The following is a 13,839-nucleotide window of genomic DNA, read 5'->3' as shown; positions in this document are numbered from 1 at the left end:
GCCCCTAACCAATCAGAACACACCTCCACCCAATCAGAACACAGCCAAGCTCCCACCCAATCAGTTCATACCCCCACTGGCAGTTAAAAGGAAGAAACAGCTAAGACCACACATTGCTCCTTGAAGCACGAAGCTGAAAACACCAGCCTGAAGATGACGAATGGGACTTCGTCGAAATGTCGCCAAGACACTTCCAATTTTACGCGGGAGAAAACCCGAACAACCAAAGACCTACATATACATACATATACATACATATACATACATGCATGTATATGTATGTATATGTATGTATGTATGTGTGTGTGTATATATATAATATGTATATGTTTTCGTAGATTTTCAAGGGTATAGGTATGCTGGTCTTGGCGTATTCGGGTCTTTTCCCATGTAAGATTGAGAGTATCTTGCTGACGTTTCGACGAGGCTACACGAGTGGGACCTCAGCAAAACGTTGCCAAGATACTCTCAATCTTACACGGGAAAAGACCCGAATACACCAAGACCTGCATACCTATACCCGTGAAAATCTACGAAAACAAATTTCTTACCTCTATGGGGAGGAAACCCTGCTCACCAGGACCTACGAAAAACTCGAAGTCCGAAGAGCCACCATCTTATGTGACCTCACATTCCTACCCAACTGCCGAGACAAAAACATGATCCCCACTTGCTTCCAACTAAAATTCCATTCCAAAACCTCAGCCACCGAAAGGATCCTGAAAAGAACTGAATTAGCCCTAGTCAGAAACGAACTCCACAGGAAAAGATTCCTACTAGACCAAACCAATAGGGACCTACTCACTTTTCACCTCAAACTCAGTAATAAAATCCACCTAGCACTCTGGGATAAATCCAAACAACTAGCCCTCTGGAGAGCCGAAATAGAGACCTCCCATGAGACAGACACACATACCAACAAACTCCACAGACTAGAAAAACGCCAAAAGCCCAACCCCCCTCCACAACAACTCATGAAACAAACAGTACACAACATATCAGACAGGACCCTCACCATAGCAGAAACCAATGTTCTTTCCAAAGGATTCAACTTTGCAGTCGCCCCCAAATGCATCCCCACTGAAAACATCATATGCAGAGCTGAAGCTACCCTAACCAAAATCAACTCAGATGAAGCCAATAAAATCAGACTTGAAGTCACCAACATCCTCCTCTCCAGCAATCCACTTAGAAGCAACTTACATAAAGAACAAAAAGCACTCACCAACTTGAGGAAAGACAACAACATAATCATTCTCCTAGCAGACAAAGGTAACGCCACGGTGGTTATGAACACATCAGACTACCAAGCCAAACTATCCAACCTACTCCAAGACCCCGCTTACAAATCTCTAAACACAGACCCCACCACCTACCTGGAAAAAAACCACCAAATCCAAAATAAAAGCCTCTCCCATCAGTGAAGAGATCCAGCAAAGAATCATCCTCAGAGAGAAATCATCCAGATGCCCCAAGCTCTATGGCCTCCCCAAGATTCACAAAGACGGGAACACCACTCAGACCCATAGTCAGCTCCATAGGCTCACCTCTACAGAATATTGCCAGATTTCTCGCCAAACAACTTCATTCCTACACAGAATCCATCTCCTCACACGTACAAAACTCACTCCACTTCATAGAAACAATAAAGAAACAAAGCCTACAACCCAGCGACCTACTCGTGAGCTTCAATGTCACATCTCTCTTCACCCAAGTGCCTATCAAAGAAGCCTTGACAGCTATCCAAAACAAATACAACCCCCCTAAGCACATCCTAGATCTGACCAACCACTGCCTAACCAATACATACTTCATCCACAATGGACAAAGATACAAACAGGTAGAAGGAGCACCTATGGGATCGCCCCTCTCACCCGTCATCGCAAACCTATACATGGAACACTTGGAAACCAACGCCTTAGACCAGGGGTAGGCAACCCAAAACACTTAAAGAGCCACTTGGACCCATTTCCCACCAAAAACAAAACACTGGGAGCCGCAAAACCATTTTGATATCTAAAATGAAGATAACACTGCATATATCCTTTTTTACCTTTATTATAGGTGTGTGTGTGTTTGTGTGTGTGTGTGTGTGTGTGTGTGTGTGTATGTGTGTCTGTGTGTATATATATATGTATATGTATATGTATGTATGTATGTATATATATATATATACATACACACACACACACACATACACACACAGGTAAAAAAAGGATATATGCAGTGTTATCTTCATTTTAGATGTCAAAAGGGTCTCTCTCTCTCTCTCTCCCTTTCTATCTGCCCTTGGTCTGCCACTCCTCTTCCCCCGCTCTCTTTCTTTCTCTCTCTCTCTCTCTTTCCTCTCTCTCTCTCTCTCTCCCTCTCTTTCTCTCTCTCTCTTTCTCCCCCCCCCTCCTATCTGCTGCTCACCTGAGAAGCTTCAGGCTGTTGTCCAACAAGATCAGGGGTAGGCGACCTCGTCTCTTTTATGACTCATGGACTTCAACTCCCAGAATTCCTGAGTCAGCCTAGCTGGGCTAGCTAGCTCTCTCCTGCCCTTCCTGCTTCCTGCAGAGACGCAGCAAAGGGAGGAGCTCCGCCCAGTAAGCTTTTCAGCTCCTCAGAGAACACTGTGAGTGCACTCTCTTTTACACACACACACACACACACACACACACACACACACACAACAACAACAACACACACACACACAGAGAGAGAGAGAGAGAGAGAGAGAGGCAGGGAAGTGCAATTCCTCTCTCTGTCTCTGTCTCTCTCTGCAAAGGCAGAGGAGGCTGGGAGCCGCAGGGGAAGACTCAAAGAGCCGCATGCGGCTCCGGAGCCGCAGGTTGCCGACCTGTGCCTTAGACAAATCTGAACACAAACCCAAACTCTGGCTGAGATATGTAATTTGGCTACACGGGAAAGAAAAACTGGACAACTTCCTCACACATCTCAACAGCCTATACCCCAAAATACAATTCACGATGGAAATGTTAGCTAACAACCAACTCCCCTTTCTGGATGTCCTAATCTACAAAAAAACCCAGTAGCTCCCTAGGACACACCATCTACCAGAAAAAAACACACACCAACCGCTACTTAAACGCAGAATCCCATCACCACCCTGCACAGATCAACTCCGGAGCCAAGACTCTCATCTCCAGAACCAAACGCCTAGCCAACAAAGACCACCTGAAAACTGAATTGCACACTCTCACAAACGTATTAATTTCCAACGGATTCCAAAGAAATACAATTTCCAACCTAATCTAAAGGGAAACACCCCCTAAGAACCGAGACATGGAACAGTACAACGACATCGCCGTCCTCCCCTACATCAAAGGCACCACAGATAAAATCAGCAAGATTCTCCACAAACACAATATCAAGACAGCCTTCGGCACCAAACAAAAAAATAGCCAACATCTTAAGAAGCCCCAAAGACATGATTCAGCTAGAAAACCAAGGAGTCTATGAAATACCATGCAAAATCTGCCCAGCCACATACGTTGGACAAACTAATAGGAGAATAAATGCACGCATCGCAGAACACAAGAACGCAGTCATAAAAGCAGAAAAAACTTCCTCCCTCTTCCAGCACCTTAAAGCTACAGGACATGAAATTGATTTTGAAGGAACCAAACTAATCTCCAAAACTGAACACCACAACAAGAGAATAATTATGAAAGCCATCGAAATAGAAATAGAAAAACACCTCCACAATATGAATAAACATGACGATACCTCCCACCTACCAGATATCTGGAAACTAGCCCTAATCAGTAAACGAGTCCTAGCCACAAAAACTGACACTGGACCCAGAACAACACAGTACGCCACCACCATTCACCCTCACCAGACCCAAACCCAAGCCCAAACCCATCCCTCAGACGAAATGCAACCACCATCCAGAAGCCAAACCATGATGACATCATCAGCTGCTGCACCTCCCTCCGACCCCCACACAAAGCAAACGGACACACGTCATGAACACAGAGCTAGACTGCAAACTCGGAGCCAAACCAAAGCCCGGTATGTCACATCACAGCCTTCTGTTCTGGACATCACACCACAGAACTCAGGAGGTTACAACACAGCCAACCACCCAGGATGTTGCAACACAGAACTCAGGATATCACTACACTAGATCTCAGGATGTCATCACACAGCCCATTACCCAGGTCGTTACAACACAAAAGACTAATGGATACACAGCTAGCACCTCAGCTACTCAGGATGTTATGAAACAGCCGAATAATCCACAAACAATAACTCCAACACAGCCAACCAACCCACCTACAGCAACTAAGCCAGCACTCCACACACCCCCACCAATATTTATAGAGAGACGGCAGCTCCGATCACACTTTGCTCGCACAAGCACGAAGCCGAAGACCCCAGCCTGAAGTGGGACCTCGTCGAAACATCGCCAAGATACTCTCAATCTTACATGGGAAAAGACCCGAATACGCCAAGACCTGCATACATATACGTATACATACATACATACATACATACATACATACATACATACATATCATAAAAGTAAAAAAGATATATACAGTGTTATCTTCATTTTAGATTTCAAAAGGGTCTCTCTCTTTCTCTCTCTCTCCCCCCCCCCCTTTCTCTCCCTTTCTCTGATCTTCTGGTCACCTGGCAAGCTGGCTTCAAGCTGTTCTCCAACAAGCTCAGGGGTAGGCAACCTGGGCTCTTTTGTGACTCATGGACTTCAACTCCCAGAATTCCTGAGTCAGCATAGCTGAACTAGCTAGCTCTCTCTTGCCCTTCCTGCTTCCTGCAGAGACACAGCAAAGGGAGGAGCCCCGTCCCAAAAGCTTTTCACCTCGTGAGAGAGCATTGTGAGTCCTCTCTCTTTTTTACTTACACAGAGAGAGAGAGAGAGAGAGAGAGAGAGAGAGAGAGAGAGAGAGAGAAAGAGAGAGAGAGACTCTTTCTGTCTCTGTCTCTCTCTTCAAATGGAGGCTAGGAGCTGCAGGGGAAAGCTCAAAGAGCCACATGCAGCTCTGGAGCCGCAGGTTGCCAACCTGTGGGCTAGACCCTCCCAGGTCAAGGTGGGAGATTCTACAGAAGATCATGGAGAATAGAAAGCTAAGATTCTATGGGATTTCCAGATCCAGACAGACAGGCAATTGATAGATGGAGCAGTTTTAAATGACAACAACATCAGGAAGAAAGAATATGAGAAGCTGGAGAAATACCAAGTCTAAAGGAAAAACTGGAAAAGATGTGGAAAGTAAAGGCCAAAGTGGTCCCTGTGGTGATAGGAGCACTTGGGGCTGTGACTCCTAAGCTGGGAGAGTGACAACATTACAGCGCTCTGTCCAGAATAGCACAGTGCTAGGAAGATCTAAGATACTGCCCAGAACCCTCATAGCATCTAATGTGTCCATACTTTCATTTTGACAATATTGTATGTCCAAATTTGTTCATATTAATTTGATTATTTTAAAAAATCATGCCAAGAAATTACAGATAGTCTTGGAGATGACATTGAAAGTAATTTTCACAGTAACATTTGTCATTCTATAAATTGATTTGGCGTGCGAGATTGCTTTCAAATGCCAAGACCATATATTTATTTCATAAATGACTGTCAGTATATTGGCTGATTTACTGATACTACAGAGGCTTAGTTTGTATTGGCAATTTACAGAATACAGAATAACATGAGTCAGAAGGCACCTTGGAGATGTTTTAGCCCAGGGATAGGCAACCCAAAACACTCAAAGAGCCACTTGGACTCGTTTCCCACAGGAAAAAAAAAACACTGGGAGCCGCAAAACTTTCTTGATATCTGAAATGAGGATAACACTGCATATATCCTTTTTTATCTTTAGTGTGTGTGTGTGTGTGTGTGTGTGTATGTGTGTGTGTGTATATATATGTATATGTGTTTGGCTCTCCTCCCCTATCTTTGCTGCATCTCCTTCTTCCTTCCCGGCAGCCTGGACTCCGGCGCGCCTTCCCACCCAGCGGGTCCAATGGTCGGGCTGGCTGGAGATTACAGAGGCTGGTCTCCCTTGGGCCGTGGCTTGCGGGAGGGCTGCAGAGGAGCCTCCAGCGGGCCGCTCCCAGCAGGGATCCTGGGGCTTCCCTAGGTTGCTCCAAGGCCATGAGGCCCTGGTCGTGCTTTCCTAGGGGGTGGGGCACCCGGGCGCAGGGCCAATCAGAAGCCCTGCAGGAGGTAAGTCCGCCTGAGAGAGAAGGGAAGCGAAAGTGCCTCTCTGTCTCTCTCTACAAATGGTGGAGGAGGCTCCGGAGCCGCAGGTGATGACTCAAAGAGCTGCATGTGGCTCCGGAGCCGTGGGCTGCCGACCCGTATTCTAGCCCAACCCCCTACCTAAGCAGGAGACACTATACCATTCAGGACAAAAGGTTATCCAATCTTTTCTTAAAGACCTCCAATGTTGGAGCCCCCACAATTTCTGAAGGCAAGCCATTCCACAAATTAATTTTTCTCACTTGTCAAGGAAATTTCTCAGTTTTAGGTTGTTTCTCTCTTTGATAAGTTTCCATCCATTATTTGTCTTATGCTCAGGCGTTTTGGAAAATAGGGTGTTCCCTCTTCTTTGTGACAGCCTCTCAGATATTGGAATTATGTTGCCCCTAGTTCTTCTCTTCATTAGTCTAGATATACCCTGTTCTTGCAACCATTCAGCCTATGTTTTAACCTCCAGACTCTTAATTGTCTTAATTATCCTCTTTCTAGAATCACAGCATCTTTTTTGTACAGGTAATTCTCGACTTACAACCACAATTGAGCCCCAAATTTCTGTTCTTAAGTGAGACATTTGTTAAGTGAATTTTGCCCCATTTTATGACCTTTCTTGCCACAGTTGTTAAGTGAACCACTGCATTTGATAAGTTGGTAACATGGTTGTTAAGTGAATCTGACTTCCCCATTGATTTTGCTTGTCAAAAGGTGATCACATGACCTTGGGAAACAGCAATGGTCGTAAGTATGAACCAGTTGCTAAGCATCTGAATTTTGATCACATGATCATGGGGATGCTACAAAGGTTGTAAGTGTGAAAATGGTTATAAGTCACTTTATTCAGTGCCGTTGTAACTTCGAACAGTCACTAAATGAACTGTTATACATCGAGGACTACCTGTATCATGGTGATCAGAACTAGACACAGTATTCCAAGTGTGATCTTACTAAGGCAGTATTTAGTGATACTAATACTTCACGTGATCTTGGTACTATTCTTCTGTTGAGGGAGCCTAAGACTGTGTTGGCTTTTGTGGCAGCCATTACACTTTGCTGGGTCATACTTAAATGGTTGCCCACTGGGAGTCCTGGATCCCTCTCACAGTTACTGCTGTTGAGCCAGATATCACTTATTCTATATTTGTGCCTTTGTTTTTTCTTGCCTAATGTAAAACCTTATTGAATTGCATTTTGTTGGATAAGGCCCAGTGTTTAAATCTCTTTCTGGATCTTGAGCCTATCTTCTAAGATGTTGGCTATTGACCATTGACCCTAATGGTGATGTCACTGCTGATAGGTGAGATAAATTCATGGGGTAGTATCTATGAGGGGAGAATTTATAGAAGGCAAAATAAGGAATGTAAGCAAAATACATATTGTAATAGGATGTTGTTCTCATTTACAGTATTGCTTTTTAAAAATGAAATTATCCTGGCTCCTCTGGAATAATGTAGAAGTGCAAACCTACAGACATAAACCTCTAGAATAATTTTTAGGCAATAGTTTCTTCTTGCTGGCCTGACAATGAAAGCCCTGGAACTTTGAAAATAAAATATATGTAATTTTATGTTTATGTTTTTTATTTTTATTTATATTTTATATGTAATTTAATGAAAGTATTGCAGGAAAAAAGGGGTAAAATGCAGTCCCATTAAAATAAGACATCTTTATGCCTGATTAATAGTGCTTGAATTGGGCATTTCTAAATAAAGTTTTTTAGAACTGGAAAACTTTCCTGCAGGTACTGATACTTGGAACAGAAAGTAAGATAGTGAAATGCAATTTGGAAATGGGTTGTTGATTATCCGAAATTTTCTGAAGAGAAATTTTTGTTAGTAGAATTAAAAATAAGATTGCTCTTTGCTAAGGAAAAAATACTAACCCTTAGGTTGTCTGATTTTGGAATATTGCTTTTAAATGTATGCTGAAATACTTAGGATAGATAGGAGAGGAGAGGATAGATGGCAAATTTCTTAAGTGCAGTGAGATTTATTTTTGCATGGTAATTAATTTTCAGTTATGCTTTCTGAGCTTCCCTGTTCCTTAGAGAAACCATAATTGTCAAGTGACAGTAATTGTAATACTAAAATCACTTTTGGACTTTTTCCAGCCTCTTAGTAATAGCTCTGTTCTAAGTCACATGACTGGGAAGATACCATAGATTGGAGAAATCACCAAGATTCTGAGATGCACTGTGCTATATTTTGAGAATATATTTTGGGGAAATTGAGGATTTTTATTTTCCTCTACAACGTCTGGCCAGATTCAGTTGAATTTTCAATCTTTTTGTTTCTCTCACTTCTTCCCTCACAGTAATTTTGATTTTGTTCTGATCAGTTTTCAGAGAGCTGCTATATTGATTAACAGTGTGCTGAACTCTGATAGAATTTTTCCCTTCCATTGGTTGGGAAGGAGAAAATGGCTTCTTTCTTGAAATGTAATCTGTAGAGCATAGACTACAGTAATGTGTTTTGCTATACCTCTCAACCTTAGTTTTTCTTCATTTCACAACCATGTGATGCATTCTGACTTATGTATTCATTTATATAGGAAAGAAGTTGGGCATCATAAACCCCAAGAAAAGATGCTATGGCATTTCTTATGCATGTAATAAATTTATGGAATGTGCTAAAATAGTATAAATGCAGTATTATCCATATTATCTAGTGTTTGAGATAAGGAGAATAATCAATATGTTGAGCCCTCATGTCAATAATAAAATAATGTGATCTGGAGACAGAAAAATGATTGTTTCTGGATTTAAGTCATGAACTCCCTTCATGTTCCACCCTTCAATGTAAATTACTCACTGTGCAACAAACTCTTACTAATGTTGGGAGTGGCTATCTTTGAAGCGCAGCTAGTTTATGAGCAGCGTTTACTTGTTCTCTCACTGCTACTCTGATTGGTAGTTGAACCACAACTTCTCCTTTTAAAGGTTTGTAGTGAAGTTTTTCTCCTAAATGTTTCAAGGTAAGACTTTCTTTTCTTTTTACAGTTCAGATTTCTGATGCTATGAAATAAAAATACGCTGCAAATGAAGACAATCCTTGATGAATGTGATAAAATGGTGAATTCATAGTTTTGTTCATGTTGTTAGAATGCTGACTGAAAAAAACAACAGATGTGAAGGTGTTGATTTTTGCTTGCCTAAATTGTGTGCTTTACTCACAATTTTCATGATTCCTTTGACCTTTTTACTCACAATAATTCTCTGGAGCATGTTAGATTGAAAGACAGTGAGTGAACTGCCCAGGATTATCAAGTAAGCTTCATAGCTCTGTAGATCCTGGAACCTAGTCTTCAGATGGTCAGACCCACTCATTGCTACTCTCATGTATGCTTTTACTGCTGGCAGCCCCTTTTTAAACTTAATGCTCCAGGTCATGATTTCTTCATGCTTGCTTCATCATGCTGTTGTAGGAGTTAAGGTTCCCGTTTATTTTTCAACTAAACATGAACTAGCCTGTTTTGGTGCTAGTGCTGAATGTGATTCAGTGAATGACTTAATGCCTTCTAATTCTTCCATGTGTCTGAGGAATCTGGACTGTTTTTGCTTGTTTATTAATTTCTTGTCTTGGGAGTACCTGGGGAAATAAGAACTAATGATAGAATTTATGTGTTGGCAGATAATTTATCTAAAGGATAAATTAGCAGTTTTTTTTAAAAAAAAATATATAAACAAGAAGTATTAGAGATTCAGAAACTTATCTTATGTCAGAATTGTATAGTACTTCTATCCAGCAATACTAGTCATTTTGCTAAATATGGAGCGATATGCTTTATTATGCCAGAATAGTAAGAATGCATAGAAAATGTGTTTGATGGACTGATTGTCGCAGTTGAATGTGGAATTTAGTTCCACATCACTATTTATTAGAAGTGGCATGAGAGTGTTACAGTTAAAAGGGAACTGTAACACAAGAACTTCCAATTGAAATTTCACTTCAAATGCCTTAATGTGTAGAAGGTTAATTGATACTTTATGAACTGGAATAAATATTCTTCAAGTCTTTAATCCCTGTAACATGTCTTTCAATTGATGAATTTAAAGCTATAACTGGGTCCTACTGAGTTGAACCAGAGTAACAGGAAATCAGTATTTGTTGTGGGAGAGGTGCCTATTTAATCTAAAATTGGATCATAGATCTGGGGGAAAAAATACTTTTGAGGTAACAAACTGGTGTGGGATCAAGATGTATACTATTTCTTAAGGAAATAACCATTATTATATCCGTTCTTATTGAAAAAGCAAATATTAATGGGAGAGGAGAGCAAGGCAGAGACTCATTGAGAAGATTTACAGATATCTTCAGTTCTTGCCATTTAAATATTTTTATCTTTTGCTTTCTCCTAAAACTTCCCTGCTACAGGAAACTCCTCTTGAAATAATTGTAGAATCTCCTGCTGCACTATTTACCTTCTGCTGTTGAAGAGAGAGCACTAGGGAATATAAGAGCCCAAGGACGTGAGAGCCCCTCATGTCCTCTGTTTGAGATGAAAATGTGGTTTTGAGCAAACTCTCTGAGCAATGTTGGACTGGCCGACAAAGGGACTGGCTTTTTCACTAGTGAGGGAAGAATTCCTGTCCTCTCAGCCTGCTTCTTGTCACACTGGGAAATATGGAGGTGTAAAATGTTATCCAGGGACATGTAATATCCTATGACAAATTGAGTTTCCATAGTGAATGTTCACCCACAATTAGGTAATATTTAGTAATTGTTGAAACGTATTTTGGAAGGCGATTGGCATGATTTCTCATCTGCAAAGGACTAATATGTCTACCCCCCTGAAAACTGAGTCAGAGTCTATATGCCTTTTTGAAGGTCATTCTGAGTCAGTGGCGAATCCTAACATCTTGTGAGTCGGTTGCTTAATAATGATGCTCTAAAAAGCAATACCATTGAGTCACATAGACTTATCTGCCTTTTCTTTGGGTTCTGGTTTTTTTCTTGACTGCCAACATAAACTACACAGTACTTTGCACTAACAAGACACCCCAAAGGCCTGAAACTGCCTTGTCCTGTACAATCTAATGGGAGGAGCTGTCTCCATTTTCTAGTGTAACTTTATAACTCAGTGCGTTCCCACCATCTGCTTCTGAATCTGCCTAGTTATACCTGCTGTTTTGTTCCCAATATCAAGATGTAACTACTGTACTCTGAAGCAAGTAGGCATCATAGCAATCAAATTAAATCAGAGTCTCATTTAACCCTAACTTTTGGAATTAAATTGAAAGTTTTGATTTGCCCTAACTTTCTCTAGATACCCTATTATAAATGACAGCATATAAATTATAAAAGAAAAAAATGGAGGCACAACTCTCTCTTGCCCTGTATGCAGATAACTACTTTTTTGGGTTAATAAATAAAGCTGCAACTAGTTCAGTTTATACCAAAGTACCAATAATGTCTACAATGGGATCACATTCTTTATAAAGGAATGTCGAAGTTTTGTTATTTCATTACAAAATAACTTCCAGCACATTAAGTATTTCTCAAGCGGGAACATTTGTTTTCATGATCCATGCCTCCTTTCTATCTCTTCAGTTTTTCTTTCTTTTTTCTTCTTTTTAATGTTTTATTCTCTTGGTTATGCTTTTCAGAAGTGAAATTCAACTTGAAAATGTGTCTGCAATAATGAATTTGAATTATGTTTGCAAAAAAAAATGTAAGAGATTGAAAGTAGAATATTCAATCCTAGTTTGCATACTTCTTGTTCCTGTGCTTGAAGATTGATCTTGGGTTCTCAAATTGTTGTGCCTGAATATGTGGGACTAGCAAGAAGGCAGACTTTTGATTTACTTCTGCAGCTAAATTCTTTTGCACTGTTTCCCCTTTTGTGTTGATGTATATAAACCTCGATCTGAATAGCAATAAAACCTGGCCTACAGAAACTTGACAATTTGAGAGTGATGCTACTATGACTCATAATACCTCATCCTCTTCATTCATTTACATCTTTATTGAAATCTAGTAAGATTGCTCTCCTGGACATATAACCTTGTATTTGCATCCCTGGTATCATCTCATTGTTACCCTTGTTTTTAAAGCAGACACGCAAAACTTTTAGAAACTAAACCTTTGAATGAAGCCATTATAAAAACGTTGCCAAGCGATAGTGTGGCTGCAGTTTGGAACTCAGTAGACTTATTTCTAAGTAAATGTGTATAGGATCTCACTGTAAATAACTTTGGGCAGTGCAGTCTTTTGTATGAGAAAAATGGAAAATGATTTAGGTTTTTTAGTACTCTTAACCTTGGGTTGTAAATCACCATGTTTTCTGAAAGCAAAGAATGCCTGGCTTTCTTTTTGTATTATTTGAATCTGCATATTTTATGTAAAACATGGATCCTCTCCATGGCATCAAAGTACCTACTGAAACTTCCTTGACACCTTCCAGGCTTCATGCCTCATCTGGTTTTTAATTTAAAAAAAAAAAAAAAGGGAAGCCCTTGCCTTAGGCACAACCTGGGGCATTTTGGCAATGTCTTTGGGCTTAACATAAACCACAGACAAGACAATAAATTGGTGAATGTGAAACCTACTGCTTTGTTTGAGGAATATGCACGCCTGGTGGGAAAACAGGAAGGAAGGAAGGAAGGAAGGAAGGAAGGAAGGAAGGAGAGAGAGAAGTGGTAGAGATTATCTTGCTGAGTTAGAAAAATGAGAGAGGCAACTTCACCAGTTTCAGTTTTGGGATAATGTCGATGACTTTTACTCAGAATGCTTAATGGTATATCCAGCCCCCAAACATTGGGGACTCCTGATATATTGCATGTAGATTGTTTGGCACTTGCATGACTGATGAAGTGAGGATTTTAAACCTGTGGGTATTAATATTGGTTTTACAAAATTGGGTGAAAACAAAACAGTGGAATATTGAAGCATTATGATATAAAAGAAATAACTGGTAGCATTTTGTAGGTGTTCCAGTTTCATGTTTAGCAGAATACTCTTGCTAAACTCATTTATGAACTTTTGATTATCTGGAACAATTTGGGAATTGTTTCTAAAGAGAAGTTATAATTAATATTCAAACATACCAATTTTATTTTTACTGAGGGAAAATGCACCTCTTCTTGTAACACCGAAATAAAGTTGTTGCTGCTCCTGCTTCAAGACTGTTTTTTTTTTTTCTAGAAAGGGATAGTAGTTATTGCTGTCGAAGAGATTCTTACTCTCAGTTCTTCTTGCTACATCTGTGTGTTTTAAACTTGATGGTTTCTTTGTTCACAGCTCAGCACTGTTTGCTCTGGAAAGAGTATGCTTTGTTTACGAATCCTTGCCCTTATCTACTTTCAAGCAAAAGAACTGTCTGTATGGAGTCAGTGCCTGTCCTTTTATTGTGAATCATCTGTTAATATTGCAATTACCTTTTCATGATGATGCACTGATCATCATGCTGACCTTGGATGACTGTATGGACTAGCTAGCATATTTTGTTTAAATTTTTTTTAAACAGCTTCAACATTTTTAAATATAGATTGCAGAACCATAGCCAGAATTTGTATGCTTAGGACTTTCAAAAGTACCTGGAAGGAAGGAATTCTAGCTATATCGAAGATGATTTCTTTAAAGTGCTTGCCAACCTTTCTGGTAGTTCTGCTGAGA

General features: G+C 40.4%; 1 protein-coding gene across 3 annotated transcripts in view; it reads left to right on the top strand.

The window, feature by feature from the left end:
- DIP2B (disco interacting protein 2 homolog B) overlaps positions 1-13,839 on the top strand; it is a 207,469-nt gene that overhangs the window by 27,727 nt on the left and 165,903 nt on the right. The window contains exon 1 of one of the 3 annotated variants that reach the window (XM_039352034.1): positions 8,983-9,199. The exons of the other annotated variants lie outside the window; for them this stretch is intronic. Within the exon in view, the coding sequence (XP_039207968.1) occupies positions 9,190-9,199 (10 nt within the window). The 5' untranslated portion in view covers positions 8,983-9,189. Of the gene's footprint in view, positions 1-8,982; positions 9,200-13,839 lie in introns of those variants that run through there. 3 annotated transcript variants of the gene reach the window in all.

Source organism: Crotalus tigris, unplaced genomic scaffold (assembly GCF_016545835.1).
Source record: "Crotalus tigris isolate CLP2741 ecotype Arizona unplaced genomic scaffold, ASM1654583v1 scf7180000018397.643900, whole genome shotgun sequence".
In the NCBI taxonomy this organism is placed as follows: Eukaryota; Metazoa; Chordata; class Lepidosauria; order Squamata; family Viperidae; genus Crotalus; species Crotalus tigris.
This window is presented reverse-complemented; position numbering and strand designations above follow the sequence as displayed.